This window comes from Balaenoptera ricei, chromosome 8 (genome assembly GCF_028023285.1).
Source record: "Balaenoptera ricei isolate mBalRic1 chromosome 8, mBalRic1.hap2, whole genome shotgun sequence".
In the NCBI taxonomy this organism is placed as follows: domain Eukaryota; kingdom Metazoa; phylum Chordata; class Mammalia; order Artiodactyla; family Balaenopteridae; genus Balaenoptera; species Balaenoptera ricei.
In genome coordinates this window covers 60,805,241-60,830,091 of record NC_082646.1, presented here as the reverse complement: position 1 = coordinate 60,830,091, position 24,851 = coordinate 60,805,241, and the positions used below count along the sequence as shown (strand labels likewise).

The window sequence follows — 24,851 nt, the reverse complement described above, 5'->3', positions numbered from 1 at the left end:
GGACCAATGAATTTAAAAACCTAGTAGTAAACGAAACCCACCGATACTGAAGGTATTTAGGGGACCCTTAAGGTCTTTTTTTTTTCTTTTCCTGATGAGAAATGTATCTACACATTTCGGAGTTCTCGGTGGTTTTTTTTAAACTCAAAATGCAAAACCAGATGACAAAAACTCCTCTGTTCAGAATTAACTATATTTTAAAAAATGCTCTCATTCAAATTTCAAATATTTTAATATTTACTACATACCAATAGACTCTTCAAATGCAAAAAGGACTTCTTTCCCATTTTCCAGGAGGTCTTTTATCCTACTTCCAATCCATTTAAAACCTGGTAACGTTTCCTGAAATGCAGAGGAGGCCATTCTAGTTAAGTGACTCTCTCATAAAAATACATATTAGAGAAAACCTGTCACTAAATGCACGTAACACTTCCATAATGATCTTCTGTTATGGTTTTCACCACAAAGATTTATACAGTGGTAAACATATAGTCATAAAGGGCATGTATACACACACTGTCGTGACTGATGACCTACCATTTTATCGAGCACAGAAATAGGTGATGTAATCCACCAAATATAATCCAATAAGTGGTGATGCATATAGTCACAAAGTAACATAAATACACACATATATTATGATCATCTGCTATTTATCAAGCACTGTAACAGCTGCTTTACATTATTATCTTTTTTAATGCTCACAAAAACTCTGTTGCTGAAACAGAGGCTCAGAGGTTCAGTAAATTTGTCCAAGATTACATTGCATATAAGAGACGGAGCCAGGATTCAATTATACTGCTTCTTAGAAACTGTCCTTTAAGCTGTATTATAAACACTAATATAAAAGTGCCTATGAAGGTTTTAATTTAGTCCATCTGCGTAATCAAAGGCATTAAAGCTTTTTAATGATGCACTTTTAACATCACAACATATACTAGAACCAAGTGTACTTTTACCATAACAGCATGGTCCAAATAAAACCATCAAGAGGGGTTTCCCTGGTGGCGCAGTGGTTGAGAATCTGCCTGCCGATGCAGGGGACACGGGTTCGAGCCCTGGTCTGGGAAGATCCCACATGCCGCGGAGCAACTGGGCCCGTGAGCCACAACTACTGAGCCTGCGCATCTGGAGCCTGTGCTCCGCAACAAGAGAGGCCACGATAGTGAGAGGCCCGCGCACCGCGATGAAGAGTGGCCCCCGCTTGCTGCAACTGGAGAAAGCCCTCACACAGAAATGAAGACCCAACACAGCCAAAAATAAATAAATAAATAAATAATAATTTTAAAAAAAAACCCATCAAGAAAGTGACTAAGTCCTTCTTTGGAAATTAGGACTTTTCATCAGATGAGCTACTGTTCATTTTAAAGACATGAACTCTTTTAGAGTCAATAGAAAGGGAATGTAATACACAGTGACTCTGGAGCTCTCCATTACTAATTTAAGATTTCTCATTCACCTCTCTACCTCCTCACTGGAAAATAAAAAACCCCCAAAATCTCTGCAGCACCCCACCTCCAACAAAAACAAGGAGGCACGTTTATAAATAGGTCTTTAGAATCATGTTCTTTTTTCTCTTTTGTGCTCATTATACATTTTTCTTCCTACCAGGAAAAGGTTAACATTAGAGTAATTCAGAATTTTAGGTTTGAATAAATTTTCAATTTCTTCTATTTTGCTATTTGTATTTTAGAAAGCCAGAGACTGGAAGTTCTATTTCATTAAGGAAGGTTCGATTTTCTTTTAGTTAGCCAATTAGTGTTAAGACCTGTAGCTTGATCGTGGCTCAAGAAAAATGCCCAGAGGTGACTTTTTCACTGATATTTGGCAAAGTTGGCAGAGTAAAAGTAACTTAATTGGCATTAGTCCCAGTAGCTATAAAAGTGGTTAGTTTAACTGCCCGAGGCTCACAAAGGTTAGTGATCTGTGCTGAGAGAGAGTCATTATTTGTTTTTTGGATGTAGAATCAATGGGTCTTAATTTGCAATCTAGGAGACTACTTAAAGTTTCTTAAGACTGAACTTGAAGAGCCTAAACAAGTAGTCAATGACACCTACAATTTTTTGGAGTGGAGTTTATGTGATTGATGAGGTCACTCGGAGCCAGATATTCTTGGTATGAAAGCCAGATACTGTTGTATAGAATAGTAAGCATTAAGGCAATTTCTAAAGAACGTCCTATCTTAGTTTCAGAAACTCACATACAGGATGAATTTGGCTCAAGGTTACTAAACAATCAAAAAGATTAAGAAAGTGTTAACAGAATTAGAAAAAAAGAGGGAATTAGAAATGAAATCAATAAAAGTCAGTTTTGGTGGGAAGATGGCTTTAATTTATAGAAATAGGTTTAGAAAAGGAGCACACAGATATTGTCTATTCTTACTTCAAAGTGAAATCCTTCTTTTAGTGCAATTGCCTTCAAAATTTTGGAAGAGACTGTGGTGGCTAACATATAAATGTTCTTCACATCAGCATTTCTTGATTTATTTTTCTTCCAGCAATCAAACATCCACCACCCAAACAAAGCTGCCAACTCATTCCCTGTGAAAACTTTCCAATCACCACTGTAGAGAGAATGAAAATTCAAGTCAAGACCTTTATAACTTCTCATTAAAACTCCTTGACCCCAGGACCTACAAATTACCATCATTCACATAGGAAAACCCAAAAACTACTGTATGGGATTTTTGAGAAAACATTTACTACTACTTCTCTAACTGACCAGGGAGAGCTTAGGGTAGGAATGGCAGCAAAGTACTTTGAAAAATTATTATGCTGTTACTTTTATTTTCTTACTTAATGAGAAATATGTTATAATATGATGTCTTTTTTATGTAAAGACATTTGTTACCACATTATAATGGCAAAAATACACAGCAACCAAAAGGACCATGATTAGGAAATGATTACACTGATAAAGCAATCTGTTGGGATACTATGCCAGTTTAAAAATGAATATTTTAAACAATATTTAAGGACAGAGAAAAATGCTCACAGTACAATATTAAGTGGAAATAATCAAGATACAAAACTATATATAGTATGATTACAATTTTATAAAAAACAAATACATCTTAAATATTTGAATAGAGAAAACATAGGAAGGAAATGTCAAAATATCAACCTAGGTGGTTATCTCTGGATAGTAGGCTTACGGGAGATTTATTTTCTTATTTTTTTTTTATTATTTCCAATGAGCCTATAAGACTTAAAATCAAAAACTGTTTTTCAAAGTTTAAGCTTTTAATCAAATAAGAGGTTCTACTTACTTCTCCTGAAGTTCTGCCACTGCCAGTCGGTCTGCATCAGGATCTGTGGCTAGCACTATCCGGGCATTTTCTTTCTCTGCCAGTCTCAAAGAAAGTTCCTGAAATGGTGACCCAAAAAGCTGGATTGCACTGAAGATGTTAAGTTCAATGTAATATTCCTAAATGTAGGCACTATGTTAGTGATATGAATTTTAGAAGGAATATAGTTTGGCTAAATTTTTTTTTTTTACTTTATTTTACTGAAGTATAGTTGATTTACAATGTTGTGTTGATATCTGCTGTACAGCAAAGTGATTCAGTTATACATATATATACATTCTTTTTCATATTCTTTTCCATTATGGTTTATCACAGGATATTGAATATAGTCCCCTGGGCTATACAGTAGGACCTTGTTGTTTATCCATTCTATATATAATAGTTTGCATCTGCTAATCTAGTTTGGCTAAATTTAAAATAAGCCTAGAAGTAGGGATATCCACCATAGAGATTTCAAACAAAACAGAATATATGGCTCTAATATAATTTAAAAGATGTAAACTAAAGTGGTTTTTGCTTTTGTAAGTAATCTTTGAATTGTCAAAGAGTTCTAGCTATATGATAAAGTTTAATACACTAATAATAATTTAAATATAGAAAAAATATACCAGCACAGATTCTCCTTCTTCAGGATTTGGGCATTTAACAGTAGAAAAGTCTGGATCAGGATCTTTTTGTTCTGGTACTGGAATTGGAGGCTTAAAACCAAATACTTGAAAAGCCAACTGCACATAGTCATGTCCGACTCCATGAAAAGATGTATGTACAAATTTCAAGGTGGTCTTTGAGTTTAATTCCCTGTAAAGGAAAATATCATTCAGTCAATATCATAAAACTCACAACTTGTGGTATAATTAAAATAATCTAGAGAAAAAGCTAAAATTTATTTTGCTAGGATACGGAAAATATATTCAACAAGCCATGATATTTTCTAAAAATAGTGTTAGCTATTTATGGAATAGTTACAGAAATATGGAAATAGGTAAGGAAAAATCAAATTTTAGAGGAAATTTCCTTACCTTATATAGAGTGAATACATCTATTCAGCTATAATTTTTAACAGCTTTATTGAGAGGTAATTAATATACTATAAATTCATCCATCTATAGTATACAATTGAATGGCTTTCACTATATTCACAGAGTTGTTCGACCATTACCATAATCAATTTTAGAACATTCTTATTACCCACCAAAAAACTCCATACCTCATAGCCACCACACCCTAATCCTCCCATTTTTCCCAGCCATAGGTAACCACTAAATGCACTTTCTGTTTCTATCTCTATAGATTTGCCTACACTGGACATTTCATATCAATGTAACCATACAACATGTGGTCCTTTGTGACTGGCTTCCTTCACTTAGCCTATTTTTAAAGTTTATCCATGTTGTAGTATGCAACAGTACTTTATTTCTTTTCACTGCTGAATAGTATTTCATTGTATGGATATACTACATTTTATTTATCCATTCATCAGCTAATGAGTATTTGAATGTTTGTGTTATTTCTACTTTTTAAATATTATGAATAGTAGTATTTAGCGATAATTTTAATATAATGAATAGTCAACACATTTTTATCCCTATTGCTTTCTCTTATTTGTTAATCTTATGCTAAGGTAATATTAACCTATATTCCCACTTGGATACCTGTGAAAACAGATCTTTTTCAGATCTTCCATGTATCTCCTACAAATGTCCTGCAGAGGATCTCTCTTCAGTGGGCTGGTATCCACTAAATTATCATTCCAGGAACCATTCCAGGGTTCCACACATTCTTCTATACATTTCAGAATTTCTTTATCATGAGGAGATGTGATCTGAGCACCATTTTCCCAATAAACCTAGATGACAGGTAAACACAGCTATAATTACTTGAAATGTTGGCCATATGTTTTCTTAGCTACAGCAGAGATATTTGACTTTAAAAAGAAGCATACCTGGACTTCCCTGGTGGTGCAGTGGTTAAGAATCGCCTGCCAATGCAGGGGACACGGGTTCAAGCCCTGGTCTGGGAAGATCCCACATGCCACGGAGCAACTAAGCCCATGCACAACAACTACTGAGCCTGTGCTCTAGAGCCCGTGAGCCATAACTACTGAGCCCTCGTGCCACAACTACTGAAGCCTGTGCACCTAGAGCCCATGCTCCACAACAAGTGAGGCTACCACAATGAGAAGCCCACACACAGCAACAAAGACTCAACGCAGCCAAAAATAAATAAATAAATAAATTTATTTTTTTTAAAAAAAGAAGCATACCAAATCAATCAAGTAGAAAATGTCAACACTGGACTAACTTAATAAACACCTAAGGATATTGATAGTAATAATTCCACAGGGACTTTTCAATAAAATGATCCGGTATTATTTTCTCATTTAGAAGTATACTTTAATAACAATACAAGTAAAATATAATTGGGGCATCATTATGACAATGTTAAAATAGGCATATACCATAATGTACAATCATAATCTTAGATCTATAGCTAAATATATACTAAAGAAGATCTAAGAAACCATGGAATATCCATAAAACTTGATACTATGAAATTTTAGCATTATAAAATGGTTCTGTTATATGATAAAGAAGAAATTATTTTTCAGCTATAAATTAAAGTAGAATTTATGTCACACTAAATAAAGTCTATTCCAGCAAAGATAGTTAACATGCTAATTATTCCATACACATTTCAGTATATGTATTTTCAGTATTTAATGAAAATACATTTCATTAAGTTGTCAGTTTGTCAAGTAGCCTGATCAACAAGACAGTAGGAACAGTTAACAAAAAAGCAAGAAAATGTATTTCTATAATTCACAGGATCTCAAGGTTAGAAGGGACTCTGCTTAGGGAATATCTATACCAACTTCTCCCATGTATTTGACATGAATCCCTTCTACTGCATCCTGAAGGAAGGAAAGAAGAATACTTTTGAATATATACTATGTACAAAACTCTGTACCAAGCAATATGGTAGACTACATGACCTAAAAATTCTCACTCTATAAACACCTCAAGATGCTAGATAAAGTAGAAAAAGTATTATCTAAAATGCACAGCTTGGTTCACAAGAAGGAAAGGGAAAACTCCAGGCATTGGGAAAAAAGGAAAGAATGGAAAACCAGAGTGATAAAGCTGTGGGCTGATGCTGTGGCCAGTTGGGGTTTGGGAACTGTTCGTTTATCCGGCTCCTGGGTGTTAATGCCCATGTGGAAGGTAGGGAACTGGAACTAAGATGCCCCTCTTAGTGGAAATGTAGAATAGAAAAAGTTCTGCCCACTATTATTGAAAGATGATGAGGAAGCATGTCTGTTTCTTCCCAAGTTCTGGGTGATTAAAAAATCTCAAATCTGAGATCTAAATTAACACAGAAATTGCTCCCAGTCAGTGAAACTCCTGAGGTTCCTGCAGAAATTTAAAAAACAAAACCAAAAATTGCTCTTAAGGGATGCTCCCACATTCCAAGCAACCAACAAGATTCTGTCCATAGGCCCTGAAAGCTCTTTATGAAAATTTATATAACATGAGAAAAAACATCTTGGCCTTTCTCCCTGCCTTGCATGTGAATGTGATGCCTAGAGCAACAGCAGCACATATAATGGCCATGTTTGAAGAAAAGGCCAACAACACTGCAGAGGTGCCAGGCCCGACAATGCTGAGCTACAGAACCATGCCAGCAGCCACATACTTCTGGATTTTTTGTTACGTGAGAAAAATAAATTCCTATCAGCTTAAGCCACCTTTGTGGGTTTTCTGAACCTGCAGCAGAAAGTATCCCTACCTGATTTAGTAACAGAAAAATCCATGCCACAAAATATACCCAGGAATAAACTTAAAAAGAAATGTAAAAGATAAAAAATCTTTAAAATGTTACTGAAGGGTCTAAAAGAAGTCTTGGAAGAATAGAAAGATACATTCTGTTCTTGAATAAAGAGACTCAATAATATGACAAAAATATTGAAGCTCCCTAAATTAATGTACAAGTAAAATATGATACCAATAAAAGTGCCAGAATAATTTTTCCAGATGGAAAAAAAATACCATAATACCATACATGGAAAAATATCATAAATAAAGTCAAAAGGCAAATGATAATATGGGGGGAAAATACCTGAAAAACAGATGACCAAGAGCTACTTTGGAGTTCCTACAAATCAACAAGGAAAAGAGCAACTACCCAAGAAAAAAATGGGCAAAACCTTTAACAGACTTTTCAGGAAAGGGAACACAAATATCATATAAGTGTATGAAAAGAAGCTCAGCCTTACTCATAAGACAGGTACAGATTAAACATAACATTTCCACATATCTGATTGGCAAAGATGAAAAAGTTTGATAATACAATAATGGACGGTATGGGATAAAGACCCGCATATTATTGGTGAGAGTATCAATTAGAACCACCACCTTGAATACAGAATGACAAATTTTATTTCATAGTCCCTTTGACTCAGAAGTTTAACATCTAGAAATTTATTTTATAGCTCAGCAGGGCCACAGAAATATAATGTGAGCCACAATGCAAGCCATATATTTTACATTCTTTTATTGTATTAACTGTCCAAAATCTGGTGTGTATTTGACATTTACAGAACATCTCAATTCAGACTAGTCATATTTTAAGTGTTCGATAGCCATAGGTAGCTGGTGGCTATCAGTTTGGACAGTGCAGCTATAGACAAAAATAAAAACAAAAGGTAACATTTATTATTTACCGGAGCCAGACACTATACTAAGCATTTTTCATGCACTATCTCCCTTAATCCTTACTCTCACCCTATGATGCTGGTTCTAGTATTATTCTCAGTTTGTAGATGGAGAAACTAAAGCACAGAGAAATTAAGTAACTTGACTTAGATTACAAAGCTTCTGAGTGGCAGAGGTAGGTTTCAAACCCACCCCATAATTCTCTTAACTGCTATTCCATACTGACTCTGTAAGTCTACTTGTACATATGAACAAAGATGTATGTAGAATAGCATTCACTGTAGCACTGTTTGAAAGCAGCAGATCAGAAACAAATGAAATATTCATCAACAGAGGACTGGTTAAATAAATTATGACTCATCTATATAGGTTTTTTTTTTTTTAAAGGGTGTTGGATTTTTTTTTTAATTTTTATTTTATTTTATTTTATTTATTTATTTATGGCTGTGTTGGGTCTTCGTTTCTGTGCGAGGGCTTTCTCTAATTGCGGCAAGTGGGGGCCACTCTTCATCACGGTGCGCGGGCCTCTCACTGTCGCGGCCTCTCTTGTTGCGGAGCACAGGCTCCAGACGCGCAGGCTCAGTAGTTGTGGCTCACGGGCCCAGTTGCTCCGTGGCATGTGGGATCTTCCCAGACCAGGGCTCGAACCCGCGTCCCCTGCATTGGCAGGCAGATTCTCAACCACTGCGCCACCAGGGAAGCCCATCTATGTAGGTTTTTAAAGATGAATGAGGCAAACCTATCTATCTATAGAGGGACTGATGTAGAAAATGATCTTTAAGGCTGTTTCACACTGTTGTGTGAAAAAAACAAGGTGCAGGACACTATATATAGTGCCCTGCCATTTATGGGGGAAAAAAAAAAGAGGAGTGACCAATACATGATTGGTCATGATTACACATGTATAGACTCTCTGGAAGGAAACCAAAACCAGAAACAGTATTTGCTTCTCAAAAGGGATACTAGGGGAAGGGGGTGGGAGAAATACTCCTTATTGTTTAACTTTTTACACTGTTTAACTTTCATACTTTTTACCTTGTGCTTATATTGAATACTTTAAAAAAACAAATCTTTGAGGGTCTACTATGTGACAAGTATGTTCAATGGCAGTAAATATCCAAACTAAGTCCCTCCACCCATGAGCTTATATTGGGGAATGGGGTGGGGACAGTCAAATAAACAAGTCAATAAACAAACAAGATAATTCATCGTAAAGAAAGCAGGTAATTACAGATAGTGATAAGTTTTGTGAAGGAAATAAACAAGATGAAGAGAAGGTCACTGAGGGAAGCCACTTCAGATAAGGTGGCCAGGGAAGGTCTCTTCAAGGAAACAACATCTGGGCAGGAGCCTGAAGGATGAAAATAAGCAAATTTGCAAGATTTGGGGAAGAGAAATTCAAGCAGAGGAACAAACAAAAGGCTCAGAGTGGGAAAAGGGTTTGGTATACTGAAGGAGCTGGAGGAATGGAAAGGAGCTTCAGTGTGACTGGGACGTACTGAGCACAGGAGAAGAATGAATGAAACAAGGTGGAAGAGGCAGGCAGGAGACAGTCCTGTAAGCCCCAAGGTAAGCAGTTTGGGTTTAGCAGGAAAGTTAACATGACCCGTTTATATTTTAAAAGATCATCTGGCTGCTTGGTGAAGAATGGACTGCAGGGGAGAAAAATGGAAGCAGGGAAGAGACCAGCTAAGATGCTGTAGTTCAGGCGAAGACAACAATGGTTTAGAACAGTGGAGGTAGAAGGTACTGGCAGAAGTAAACATATTCTACGTATATTTGGATGTTTATGTAGATACATATGGATACATATATATCTCAAATTATACATACATATACATTTGGATGTATATGTATAATTTGTAGCACCTGTTAGTAAATTAATGTCAGGAGTAATCAAGAATGAAGTTTGGTTTTTGTTTAGGTGGGTGGTAGTGTGAATTTACAGAGATGGATAAGACTCAGGGAGGAACACATTTGGGTGTATATGTGGCAGGTCTGGGGGGAATCAAGACCACTGTTTCAAAGACACTCATTTTGAGATGCCCGTTAGGCATCCCAACAGATGTTAAGTTGGCAGCTGGATTCAGGAGTCTGATGCTCAGAGGAGAGATCTGGGTTCTTAGCTCTCTTTAACAGTTAACCTCTCCCTCCTTGCAACTCCCTTACCTCTTTCGTTTTTATCATACCAGTCTCTCCCGGTCTTTGTCCTATCTCCAGCTCCTCTTCTTTCTCCCTTCACTTGAAGTTGATATTCCCTAGGTTTCCATTCTTGAACTCTTTTTCTAACCTACACTGTCTCTGGGCTGCTCATCCAAATAAAGAATTTCCAAATATTCTTATGTACTCTAATACAATATGTACGGTGATCCCAAAATCTGTAACTTCAGCGCAGATTTCTCCCCTGAGCAACAGATCTACATATTCAACTGCCTACAGGTCATTGCTGCCTGTTTGACCCACAAATCCCTCAGACTTAATTATGTCCCAAACTAATTAATTATGCTTCTTCCCTGCCTCTATAAATGGTAACACTACCCATTTAGCTGGCCAGGGCCAAAATCTTAGATTAGTATTAAATATTCTTTTCCCCAGTGAAACAGAGCTTAGTGTGCCTGGAGTCTCCCTACACAAGATGAAAAAAGAATATAAGATCATGGACTCATCAGCTAGGAGCCCCAAACACTGGTTCAATACTGTGCCATATCTTCTGTTTGCCCCTCCAGAGCCACTCTTCACCCTTCCCCACCCTGCTTTCTGCCATGAAGCCTGACACATCAAATAGATCCTGTGGCCAATAGGGAGTCCCAGCAGAAGGTTGGAGGGAGAGGAGAATGAGGTCAAGATACTATTCCTCCGGCTCTCTTCCATCAAACTCCCATTTATTCTTTAAGTTCTTGGTACAAAATGACTTTATTTCTGAAATGGTAGAGAGGGTGGATTTGGGATGGGTTGGGGAAATCAAAGGCAGTAAGATATCAGAAGTAAAAAGACCATTGAAGAGACTTTTGTAATAGTACCTACTGAAACGTAATAAGCGCCATTAGGGATACACATTCTTTGAGGGGTAGCCTCAATGTTTTTATCTTTCTGTTCCCAATGTCTAACCCTGCTCCCCACTGTAGAAAATATACTCAGCACATATTATTTAAATAAAATAAGAACTATGAAATGACCAAAGATGAGGAGTCCAAGGTTTACCTTGTATCCATTGTCTTCTTTGCGGTTGTGAGATGCAGTAATCATCACACCTGCAACTGCTTTGAGCTCCTGGACTGCATATGGCTAAAAGAACAATAACAATAAATATTTGTTTCTTAGCTACTCACACATTTGACATAAGAATAACTTTGATTACATAATTGGAAAAGACATTAAGATATAAATAGCCTAAAACCTCAATAATCAACTCCAGGTTCCTTGGGTGGGATATAACTAAAGCCACCTAAATATTAGGTCATCAATAACCACCTAACTGTTAGACTGAATGGTTTTTTTCCCCTCTAGTCTCATTTAACTTAGTCCTATAATTATTTTGTTCATTTAACAAATATTTAACAAACACCTAATATATGCCAGATACTCCACAAGACTCTGGAGATATGAGAGGGGAATATAATCATAAAATATTAGACCTGTAAGTAAATTTAAGAACTCATCTAATCTATCATATTTTACATATTTTACACACTGTATACTGTTTATCCAACATTATATAATCATAAGGGAGAATATATAAGAGTAGAACTTAGGTCTCTTGCCTTCCAATTTGAAGATCTTTACATATACTCTGTGGCCTCTATAGCATATAAAGGTCAATTTACCATCTCTCCCAAAGTTAATTCCCTGGTTGAATTTCCCTTTTTCTTTGCAGTTATTATTTATTTGCCTAAGATGTTCCCCATATTCCTTCTACCATCACATCCAACTTCTCTTCTCCTGGCCATGGGTGGGTGGACACATGACCCTGATCTGACTAGAGTAACCTATTCCCTTGATGATTTAACTCAGAGACTGGCTCACAACCCAAGCCTGGTCAGAGTCTTTCTCTAAGATGTCTCTGCTATAGGTAGTCAAGGAAGATTGCCTTTTGACTCAAAGACATGGTGATAAAGGGTGCTAAAAATAACTTCCCTAGAAGCTAGAGCAAATCTACCTGCAATAAGAGAGGAAGGCCAACACATAGTTACAGCTGGAAATGGTAACCCAGTAGCAGACTCCTACATAAATGTTCTACATTTCTGGGCCCTCCCTGGTTTCTGTCATTCGTTAGAGCTGATTGTTTAGAAATTCCTTCAATTCTTTGAGCCACTCCGTATATTTCCAATAAATCACTAGTAACAGTTTATAGAGACATTATCTAATGGTCAAACATTTGGTAAAACTTGCCCACAAAATCATGTGAACCTGGCATTTTTATTTTGAGAAGATAAATAAAAACCAGTTCAATTTCTTTAGGACTATTCAGGATTTCTATTTCTATTTCTTATCAGTTTTGATGTATTAATTATTCTAGAAAATTGGCCAATTCTCCCAAGTTTCACATTTATTTGCATTATGTTATTCAGAATATTGTGATTTTCTTAATCGCTATGTATTTATTATTCACTCTTTTACTTTCTTTGTCTTTTTTTTCTTCAGCACCCTTGCCAAAAGGCTTTGTCTATTTTATTAATTGTCTCTTCAGAGAGCCAACTCTCGCTTTTGTTGATACACTCTTTTCTTTGTTTTCTATTTAACTGATTTTTCCTCATATCTTTATTATTTCTTTTATTTTATTTGGATTTATTCTGTTTTGGTTCTAACATACTAAGTTAAAGTCTTAGCTCGTTATTTAAAAATTGTTTTCCTAATATATTCATTAAGACTATAAATTTCCCTTTAAGTAGGGCTTTAGCTATATCCCATAGTTTTTGCTATTTATTGTTTTCATTGTTGCTTAGTTTTAAATACAGACAGTCCTTGCTTTGTAAAGTTCCAGTATACATGAATTTCTGATACCATATTTTAGTTAAATAATACCAGTCTCCCAACAACATGCTCAAATTTTAGTTACCATGCTATACTGCGAGTAACTGCATCAAGTACAAACCTGGCTGCTAGCTCTTCAGTCTGAAATAACTGTGTATATAAGAGATCCATCATGATTAGTAACCAATCATGTCATCAAGTCTGTCAGTGATTGGTCACTGTGCATCTGTTAGTCAGCTCTCTCACAGACAGCAAAGCATGTAGCTGTGTTGCCTCATCTCCCAGTGATATACCCATGTGACAATTTTGCAAAAATGGATAACTGAAAGAAGGAACCGGCCAACAAAGATGAAAGTGCAGCAAAGAAACAAAAGTGATAACAGTGGAAGTGACATTTGAATCGACCATAAATGGAGTTATAGAAGAAATAACCGGGAACATTGACACTGCTGTCATTCAAGAGACTCTAGATGTGCAACCAGATGAGCTTAGTGAAGGTGAATGTATGGCTATAAATGAAGGATGTGGTTGTGATGAAAGGGATGAAGCTGTCCCAGAGGGAGTGATACTGGCAAAAAAAGGAATTCTCAGAGACATTTTATGATACTGAAAGTACAAACGATAGGGAATTCCCTGATGGTCCAGTGGTTAGGACTCCACACTTTCACTCCCGAGGGCCTGGGTTCAATCCCTGGTTGGGGAACTAAGATCCCACAAGCCGCACAGCATAGCCAAAAAAAGAAAGAAAGAAAGTACAAAAGATAAAATGTGGGAAGCTGATCCAGACTTAGAAAGAAGTGTGATAATTCAGCAAGGCATAGAGAAGATGCTTGCTCATATTGTTAAGTTATATGACAAGAAGCAAGCACTGGTCACAGTCTTGATACATTGCATTACAAAGAAATAAAACACTACAGTGTTTTACCACTTCTAATGTTTTAAATTACAGAGTAGCAAATAAATATTAGTTTATTACTTTTTTCTTTTCTCTGTACATTTTTAATCAAGAGAAAAGGTATATTTAAGGTTTTGACAAAAAAATTTTTAAGGTCACAGAACAATCATAATTTCCCCCATTGATAACTAACATTGCTTTGCATGGTTTTAGCTTACACAGTTATCTTTACAGTCCTGCACTACCATGCAAAGCAAGGATGGCTATAGTTTCTAATCTTCATTATATCTTCCTTAATCCATAAATTACTTACAAATGTCTTTTTAAAATTCCAAACATATGGGAATTTGTGGGTTTCTTTATTTTAAATCTTATTGCATTGGGGTCCAGGGCTATGGCTTAATAAGCAATTCTCTTGTATCTGTGAGATTTCCTTTGTGACCCTATTTGGTAAGAATGAGTATCCTACCATCACGGAATACAGGGTTTACACACAGACACACACACACACGATTAAGCACGCTAATTGTGTGTTTAAATCTATCTGTAATAATTTTTGCCTGCCTGATAAATCAGTTTCTGAAAGAAGAGTATTAAAATATCCTGCCATGACTGTGGATTTGTCAACTTGTTATAGATCAAATTCTTAGGTGGTTCGACACATGCTTGTTGAATGAAAATAAATTCAAAGCAAAATTTGTTTTCTTTAGGTCCTTCATATCACTTAATACAGAACTATATGCATGACAAAGATTTAAATCCTGCTTGATTTAAGAAATCTTTTCAAGAGCAATCTTTTTAATCTTTTCTGTACAATCAGTGATACAACACACTTACTACAAAAGGCGTAGGAACATATCTTGAAAAAAGGTACACAGGAACATCTTTGGCCAGTAAGACTGCAGCAGTGAGTTTAGCAAGCCTAAAAAAAAAGAGATTTCACTTGGTCCTTAGCTTTACATACTTTTTGAAAACCAACCTCCCATAAAATACATGTATTACAATTATTCTGAATACACAGTAGCATAATACAACCGATTCTTATAATCACTAGTTATTTAAGATTCATACTCCAACTTTAAAATGTTAAATAAGATTTTTTTGAAAAGGAGTAACAAGGAACAGAATTGACATTTAAATTTCTTCCTTTTTTCTCATTCATCTTCTGATGGCTCTTTTAATAAGAAATAAAACATGCAAAAGGCAAAAAACATGGAAGAAAGTGAAACCAGAGACTTTGATAAACACAATATGCCTATTTACCCCGTGAAGAAAAAGTATCACTATATCATGATTATCTATGTGTGAAAATACCCTAAAACTAATCAAATAGGACTATAATGAGAGAATGCAAGTTACATAATCCTCCTACCCAGTGCCTCTGCCAAAATATTAAAATCATCACATAGTCTATGTCATTCTAAACACTAACTCTAAACATCTAGAAATTTACTCCTTTCTGTAAAAACCAAAGGTTATCTTTGAAATGCTTCTATTTCAGCTCTAAAATAAACATTAGCACGTGATCACATTTTTTTGGACAGCTTCCTGTTTCAGAAATCCTACAACTGGGCATAACATTTTTTTCAAGGTTTTATTCCAATCCAGCTTAATCTCTGAAACAATTAACACTGTACCTCTGGCTGCTGCAGCTGCTAGTTACTTGACCCCGGGTGTCATACCCAACGACAAAACCTCTTTGCTTGAAGTCTGAGAAACATCTCTCAAGGTATTTGTACATCCCCTGAAGCAGATAAACACAGAAAATTAGTTCCTGACTAATGCCTGCATTTACGATGACTTAAGGGCTAATCTTTTTATGTGTGGTGTGCAGCTTATTGGCTCTCAGGGAACTGGCTTCCTCCTTTTGCCCATGTTTACCAATGTGAGAACAACAATGTTCAGTCCTCGAATGTGAGATGATAAACACCTATTTCCTGGAGTTTCAGACACATTTAATATCACAGAAATATCAATTACGTAACTTAAATCCAATACGATACATAAAACATTAGGGAAAAAAAGATGGGACATGAGAGTCAGAATGCTAAAAAAAAAAAAAATTGTTAGAAGAGCCAAAAGAAATTGTTTCTTGCCTTAAGGCTCTAGAGAACAAAATTTTGACCATGTTAGGCCTTGCTAAATCATAAAATTGAAGCTAACCAGAAGATTTGATCTAATTTATGACACAAACATTTAAAATCAGCAACATAAACCTTCATTAGAACATTTCTTAAGATGGCTGATCCCATTCTTTAGTTTTAAAATCTCACAGAAAGAAAATCTCATAAACGAGGAAAATTTGCAGTCAAGGGTGACAAAAAAATGAAATGAAGTATTTAATATTGAAAATATCACAATAATAAGCCAAAACACCATTTAACTATCTTATGAATGATTTGCTAACTTTAATAAACACTTTCGTCTGTAAAAATAACACTTCATATTGCTACAGTCCTTTTAAAACTACTTTCTCGGATGTTGCCACATTTAATCCTCACAACAACCCCCAAAAGAAAGAAATGAAGATACCAGTTCTATTTGTGTCTCTGTCTTTCAACATTTCTTCCAAAAAAGAGGAAACAAAATAAGATTGAAGCTCCATTTAATGACTTACCCAAAGCCATTCATTCAACCAAAACTATGTTATACTGATTTATTGAAGACCTACTATATGGCAGGGACTGCTAAGTAACTATGTGGCAGCACCAAATGAGACCCCAGTGACTTCTGGACCTTTCTTTCATGGTTCTTTCAAGTATAATTATTCTTCCTAACCTACTCCCTACGAGTGACTGTGTGTGTGTGCGCGCCCAAGCATGTATGCAATATAGCCCAAATTGACTAGTTTCACCAACTTATTTATTTCTAATGATGATACTACCCTAAAACCTCACAGAATCTCATTCTCTGATGTAAAAATCCATCTTCTCTTATCCCTCTATACATAGGTTCTGAAAAAAACTAGGGTTTAAGAATTAGATTCCATCTGGCTTTTCCACTTCAAATAATGGAATCTCAACTCTTGTAAAAATTTGCACTTCTGTAGAAATTGATTTTCAAACACCTCCTCCACTTCTTTTTCTGAAGTCAAGGAATCTTCAGTTAAAATGAAAGCTTATAAGGAAACCCAACATACAAAAAAGATGGAACTGAAGCATTTCTGGACCAAGAAAAGAAAGGGAATGGGGGCAGGAGGAGGCAAGTATCCTACCTATTCAGTCATCTTGTCATCCTTTGTTCCTGATCCCCTGCATTAGCCCCTGGATTTAGAGAATTCCCATAGAATAAAGTTAAAGGTGATTTACTGTTTGGCAGTATTGATTAGAATTATATCTACTGAGCAATTCTCTAGTTCAGAACTATTTTTAGTATATGCTAAATGCATTTTGGCCTCGAAAGTGGAGTTCCTTGAAACACTAAGGTTGATTCACTGGAAAGAAAGTAATTTGTTTCTAGAATAAGTTGCATAAAAATGGGGAGAAATAAAACAAATTGTATCATATCAACACTGTCTTAACTCTCAAAATATATGGAAAACCATGTTAAAAGGAAATATTTTCCACTAAATTTTCCAAATACTCTGGTTAACCTTTATCAATGGCCATATGCCAAAATGAGCAATCACCTTCTTTCTATCTAAATTTGTTTCTTTGTATTAAATGGAAATGTCAATATCCATTTCCTGGTTTCAAATGCAAAGTAACATTGTCAAGAAGTTGACAATGGCAACCAAAATAGCTCAATAAGAAAGTCAGGAGAGCCGCTTCCAGATCCTGGACAGCGCTTGTCCTGGGGCACAGAGGGAGGGAGCCATGGTTCAGCTGCTGCGCTGGGGCGCGCTGCTAAGAAGAAACTTCCCAATTTGCCTGTCTTCCTGGAAAAATCCTCCTCATGTCCTAAAATCTTCCCAGTCAGAAGCTGGACTCAAAACAACAAATATGCCCCTCTGCAAACATTTACAGATGAGGAGATGATGATAAAGAGCACAGTTAAAAAATTTGCCCAGGAACAAATTGCTCCTTTGGTTTCAAAAATGGATGAAAATTCAAAAATGGAAAAATCAGTAATACGAGGATTATTTCAACAAGGGTTGATGGGTATTGAAATTGACACAAAATATGGAGGAACAGGAGCTTCATTTTTTCCCTCTGTCCTAGTGATAGAGGAATTAGCCAAAGTTGATGCATCTGTGGCTCTGGTGTGTGACATCCAGAACACAGTAATTAACAGGCTAATTGGAAAATACGGAACAGAAGAACAGAAGGCTATCTATTTGCCCAAGCTAGCTACGGAACAAATGGGAAGTTTCTGCCTTTCAGAGGCTGGAGCAGGTAGCGATTCATTTGCTTTGAAGACCAAAGCTGATAAAAAGGGAAATTATTATGTCATCAACGGGTCAAAGATGTGGATTAGCAACGCCAAGGATGCCGGGCTCTTCATGGTGATGGCAAAAGTAGACCTTACTCTTGGGTATAAAGGAATTACCTGCTTCTTGGTAGATCGTGATACTGAGGGCCTTCATATAGGGAAACCAGAGAACAAAATGGGAATCAGAGCTTCTTCTACCTGCCCATTAACATTTGAAAATGTCAAGGTTCCAGAAGCCAATATCCTGGGACAAATTGGACATGGCCATAAGTACGCCATAGGGGGTCTTAATGAAAGTAGAATAGGAATTGCTGCACAGATGCTGGGACTGGCTCAAGGATGTTTTGACTACACTATTCCATATATTAAAGAAAGGGAACAATGTGGCAAAACAATATTTGATTTTCAAGGGCTCCAACACCAAGTGGCTCACATGGCCACCCAGCTAGAAGCTGCAAGATTACTCACATACAACGCTGCAAGGCTTTTAGAAGCTGGAAGGCCATTCATTAAAGAATCATCTATGGCCAAGTACTATGCATCAGAGATTGCGGGCCTAATAACTGGCAAATGTATCGAGTGGATGGGAGGAGTAGGCTACACCAAAAATTACCCTGTGGAAAAATACTTCCGAGATGCGAAGATTGGTACAATATATGAAGGAACTTCAAATATCCAGTTGAACACCATTGCAAAGCGCATAGATTCAGAATACTGACAGCCATGGGAGTGGAACCCCTCCCTGGTGTCACTGGTGTGAAATTTTAAACTATTGTGCCTTGTTGGGGGCTGCACTGAATGATCTTATTTAGGTCCTTCACCTTGGATCTGGAGGTAGACCTTTCCTGTCTCCTCTTTCCAATCTGCTTAACTTAGGCGCAGAAAATCATCTTTAAATTTTGGGAAGAAATGCATCCATATTTTCTCCACAACTATTTTTAAAACTCTATATGCATTATCATTTTAGCTTCAGGGTATACAGAATTTCACTCTATTAGAATTTGGAAAAATGAAGACAATATAAGTATTTCTTGCAGACATGGGTATTTTATATCCCTGTCATTGTGCATCAGTCAGAGAGACGTTTGTGATAGTTGGCAATTCTATAGAAGAAATAGATTCGATTCTAAGTTGCTAAACTAGGTAGCAACTGATAAAAATTTATTTAGAAAAATCTAAAAGTTTTAGTTCTGAATATCTGAAAATGAGTGGAAAATGAGAGTATAACTCTGTAGTTTACATAATCGAAGAAAGCATTTCAACAAAGGAAAGCAATATAATTTGTTACTATAATTGACCAGTATGAAAGGTGCATTTCATTACGGTTTCAGTAGATCATTTTAAAAACAAGTCTCTATGTTAGTTTTCAAGTATGAAGTTTAAATAATTTGGTTTAATAATTAGAATATACTCAATATTGTAATATTCATTTTTTCTGTCTTTAAATTGAATACTGTTTTCTCAAACTTAGTTATTGAGCTTTATCATGAATAGTAATTCAGAAATTATATTTTGGTTCAATGATTCTCAAGAGGAGATGTCTTGTCCCCATAAAGAAGTGTATTAAAATCTTGTAAGGAATGAGGGATAGAAGGGAGCTGTAGAGCTCAAAAAGCATATTTGGTAATATAAAAAAGGACATTTCTGGGAAGGCAAAAATAAATCTGTTGTTTTACAGTCAAATTATGGAAAGGCAAAGCTCAACATAATATACAGCTGGCGATGCCATTTCTTCAGTATCAGGGATTCTCAATCAGAAGAGACCTTGTAGGGTACAGGTCCTCAGTCCCCTCAGGAGGGAGGAGGACAGTGAAGGGTGAGTGTTTTACATTTTCTGGAAGGGAGCATGGGTTAGAGATGTTGGAAAATGTTTCAAGGCTCATACAGTTGCTTAAAGTAATCACTGCTGTCAAAAGGGAAGCACTTTAGTACTTTAATGAAAGGATAATATTTATTAAGAAAACTTGACATTTTCAAAGTAATTTTGCTTTGCGCATTCATGTTCATTGAATTGGGTTAATTTCTATAATGGATACCACAGTTAAATATTCAGAATTGTGTAAATACAATTGAGATAGGAATTACATTAAAATATTAGGAAGAAATACAGACAAATTTAGACCTTAGATCAAAAGAGATAAACTCTACTTGATTTTCAGATAGGGTTGATGGAAGCCAGTCATTCAGTGTTTTAGAACAAAAAGACAGTAATCTGATAAGGAAAGTAGGGGGATGGAGGAAATGCCCTAAAGGGGGGCTTGGACATCTTTAATTTCTGTGATTATGTGAGAGAGGTGGACTTTTCAGATAACGGAATAGAAGCCAACGTTAGTAAAAAGAATCCCAGCTTCCTCCTGTAGAGTTACAAACACGTGAAACTACAATAAGCCTCCTTCAGATTAGCAGCATGAGAGAGGCTCCCGTGTACATCTAGACCTTGAATTTATAGTTCATATTGATACAGTTCTAATTGTGTGTATATTTTTTGTGTAGGTTCACAAATAACAGTTGAAAATTAATTATGTATTGTAATTAATATCTGTACCTGCCTTCTTCTGTTAGTGAATGGTGTTACTGTACCATTTATCAAAGAGGATGTTGGGGGTTTTCCCCATAGTTCTTCCATTATAGCTTTTCTTAATAACCATGACTTTGGGGGTCTTGAGTTTGTATCTGGTGGAAGACAAGCTTGTTTACCTCCTGAAGCCTGTCATTACTGTTTGTTAATTTGAGGATAGGGCTGTCATGGGGCTCAGAAGGAAGAGACTTGAACACAAGCAACAAGTTGTATTTGTGTGGCAGAGCTGGACTCAACCCAACTGCCAAGTTAGTATTGTTAGACATTTCACTTTACAACACTAAAATGAATTGGTGTCAAAGCTTTTAGAATTATGGAAAGCTAAATCTAGAAAGAGTTTAGAGAACCATCCAGCCAACTCTCTCATTTTAAGAGTGAAGGATTCATATAGCCCAGAATACTTTCCCAAGGTCATCCATCCAGGGCCAAAGATAAGACAAGGATCCAAATGTACTAGATCCCAATTCAGTGCTCTTCCTACTGTTTACTACTGTCTCTGTTCAACAAATTTTGGATTTCATCCTTGTTATGTTTCAATACTCTATTGATTTATTTTAGGTTTAACTGATAAAGAATTAACATTTCAGAAGTGTTAAGATTGATCAGTGTCGTTATTACATATATTAATCACCTGCCAAACACACTGGCTCTCCTAGGATGTAGCTGGTATGCCAAATGTAAAGATTATTGTGTGTGATCACTTGGTTTTATGATTATGATGTGTTTTAGTAAATGCACTAGTTATATTCTTGCTGATGTATTTTTGCTGATCTTTCATAAAGTGAAACTTTTGTTGTAATGGTACGTATCAGACTGTAATCAGTGTTACAAAATCAGTATTCTACGGAGAATGAAAAAATAAAGCACTAACTGGAAAAAAAAAAAAAAAGTCAGTCTGTGACTCTAAAGATACATAAATGACCTCTAAGATCAGTCTTGTGCAAGACCAAAGGTCAGAATTTATCCTACATTTTTTATTTACAAGAGAGTATCTTGCTGGATATAAAGCTTTTTTTGTTTTTGTTCTTTTTTTTTTAAGAAAAGAAACTAATTTATAAAGCAAAAAAATAGAGTGATAAAAGTACACATATTATAATTTATAATACTTACCTGTGTTGATTGTATTACTGTAAGATCATTAATATAGCAAAATCCTGCCCCCATAGCAGAACGAAGTCCTGCAGTCCCAAAAGTCATTCGGCAACAAAGTCTATCTCGCAGCTCCTTGTTCATCCCATTCCTTAACAGATTTTCAATTTGCTCTTTTGTTTTGGGATTCTATAAAAAAGATGTTTTAAAAGTAAATCAGGATCACAAGTAGAGTCCTAATATGAAGCCCTTCTGAGGAAGCAATAAGTATTATTCATACATAACAAGGTTCTACGTTGACTATAAATTCCACAGTGCTACTTATTATTATTAGTATGTATAATAAAAAAACACCTGCCATTTATTGAGTCCCCAAAGAGGCCAGACCCTATTGAGTGTGATTTACATATCTCTAATTGTCATATTTTTAAAATAATATATTCAAGAATTTTTTTAACAAATTGACAAGAGCTATGGATCCAAAATAAACCTCTTAGTCAAAAATGATATCAATTAAAGTCTATGTTAAGTTTTAAAAGAAATATGGAAGCTATTAGATAAATGCCATCAAAACATGCCTACTAAATAATTCCTAAACATCTGTAATTCAAAATGGCCAGATAAGCCTTACTGCTCTTTAAAGTCACAGAAAACCGTTCAATTTATCTACAGCAAAAGTTGACCATGAAAAGGTCTTAAGTGTTAAATGTGGACTTGGTTAAGAGTGAGAATGAAAATTCAGTCCAAATCTGGCTTGTGAAGCAAGACATGCCAACATCTTTATTTTAGGGTTCGTATTTCATTAGCACATACTTCAACTTATTTTCATAAAGCTCAGCGTGCCTATAACTGAAAACAGAGCTTCACAAATGAGTAGCAAGTTTTGAATAGAAATGCAATTACAATAAGAATAAAACTTAAATGGAATTTTCCAGTATTTTCTTTTTAGGAGAAAGAGTCAAATAATAAGAAAATAAGGTAAAGCATAACTTCTCTCTTCCATACCATACATAATATGGATTTAGTCCATACTAACTGCATAGATTGTCTACATCTACAGTCACATAATGACAATGAATATTCAGAAAGATAAACCAAGGCACTTGAAAGATGCTAAATATTAGAGTATATTTGTACTTGTAAAGAAATAAAATCATATTAATATATAATTTAAACAAAAAGGTATTCTGGGGATAGTGGAAATTAAAGTAACCAGAGGACATGTCACAAAGTAATGAGAAGCCAAGGAAATTTTGATCAATTGAAATTGTGATCTGCTTAAACTAGATAGATGTTAAAAAAAATGTGTATACATACATATATATATATATATATATATATATATATATATATATATATACACACACACACACACACACACACACATATATATATAGAGAGAGAGAGCGCCTTGACTCAAGGAGTCTCTATTTCATAAATGGCACAAACCAACAAATATAGAGCCTACATTAAAATATGAATAGCTATTAAGAGAAAAATCTAAACAATAAGATTATCTGGGGTACTATATATTATTCTAATGTCTAAGATATCGCTAGATTTGATACAGAGGTCAGAGACTTGAAAAGAGTTAACATTTAAAAATAGGTTATAAGAAAGACAAAAATTGAAAGACTGAAAAACTTCAGTACTATAGAGGGTACAAGGCAGTGTCATACAGTTAGTGGCATTGAAATTGGGATAGTCTTTTTAGAGTGATTTTGCAGCAATTATCAATATTTAAACTGCATATGCCTTTTGGCCCATAGATTTCTCTGTCCACAGTAATACCTTCACATGAACAAGGTTCATTCATACAAGAATATTCACTGCAGTATCTTACTGGTAGTAGTATTATTACCATTGTATTGATGAAGAGACTAAGGTTTAGAGAAGGAGCCTCGTAACACTGAGCTAATACTGGAAGTCTAGACAGGATTTGAATCCAGGTTGGTCTGGCTCTAAAGCCTATACCATCTCACTATAAACAAAATAATTATGTAGGGCAGGTTAATAATGCTTCTAATAATAATTTAACTCCGGCTACAAAGCAAAAAATATTCCTTTTTATTACAGCTGTATAAATATAAAAATGATCCACCAGACATGAATGCTATTAGGTTACTGAGTATACTTCCTAATATTTATTGCACAGCTACTAGAGTAGGGCCTAAAAATTCTATTTTCTGTTATACATCACAACCAGTTCTAACCTAATTCCTGGTTCTGAAAAAGCCTGTAAATTGGAGAAAAATAAAAATGGGTAAAGAATCATGATGCATTAGAAATAAGCAAATCTTTATGGTAAAAAGAGCTAAATGACGAGGTGACAGTTATTTGAAATCTACTTTAAAGTCAGATTTCTCTACTATTTCATAGCTAGACATTAAATTAGATGTTGATGTTACAAACATTTAAAAATGTAATTAAAAGTCTACCTATGTAGCCATAATTATCATATATTTTCCATTTGGATGATGAAATTACATTTGTATTTTGTTGTTAAAATCTTCAAATAACCATGATTTTTAAAAACTATAAAATATGAAGATTCTCAAGAATTACAAAATTATTTTAAAAATACTATTTCTACAAGGAACTAAGATATATTACATGAAAAGGAAGGCAAAGCAGAAGAGTATATAAGGTGTTTAAATTTGTATAAAAAGATGTATATGTATACTTATGTATAATTCTAGAAATACTCCATGCAAATATAATACACTACAAATAGTGATTATCTATGATGGGAAAATCAGGGGCAAATGCTGAGGTAGAAAGGATTATTTTTATTGTACAGTCTTGGTTCTGATGGGCTATTTTATGTATGTATTACTTATTTTATGGTAAAAATTATATAGCTATCCATGGTGGCTGAGAAAAACTACTACTTGTGTATCTACATGAATACTTTTTACCTCACAAACC

At 35.3% G+C, this 24,851-nt stretch overlaps 2 protein-coding genes across 2 annotated transcripts in view; one reads left to right on the top strand and one right to left on the bottom strand.

The window, feature by feature from the left end:
* Positions 1-24,851, bottom strand: part of PGM2L1 (phosphoglucomutase 2 like 1) — a 68,472-nt gene that overhangs the window by 6,647 nt on the left and 36,974 nt on the right. The window contains exons 2-10 of the mRNA XM_059929471.1: positions 21,945-22,112; positions 15,523-15,629; positions 14,723-14,807; positions 11,221-11,304; positions 4,960-5,153; positions 3,916-4,105; positions 3,269-3,366; positions 2,383-2,563; positions 249-342 (exon numbers count right to left, since the gene is read on the bottom strand). Of these exons, the coding sequence (XP_059785454.1) occupies positions 249-342; positions 2,383-2,563; positions 3,269-3,366; positions 3,916-4,105; positions 4,960-5,153; positions 11,221-11,304; positions 14,723-14,807; positions 15,523-15,629; positions 21,945-22,112 (1,201 nt within the window). The remainder of the gene's footprint in view (positions 1-248; positions 343-2,382; positions 2,564-3,268; positions 3,367-3,915; positions 4,106-4,959; positions 5,154-11,220; positions 11,305-14,722; positions 14,808-15,522; positions 15,630-21,944; positions 22,113-24,851) is intronic.
* On the top strand, positions 17,689-18,978 carry LOC132369790 (short/branched chain specific acyl-CoA dehydrogenase, mitochondrial-like). Its single transcript, XM_059929469.1, is given in 2 exon segments — positions 17,689-17,824; positions 17,827-18,978. Coding segments are annotated over 2 exon segments (1,272 nt in total). The 5' UTR covers positions 17,689-17,700; the 3' UTR covers positions 18,975-18,978.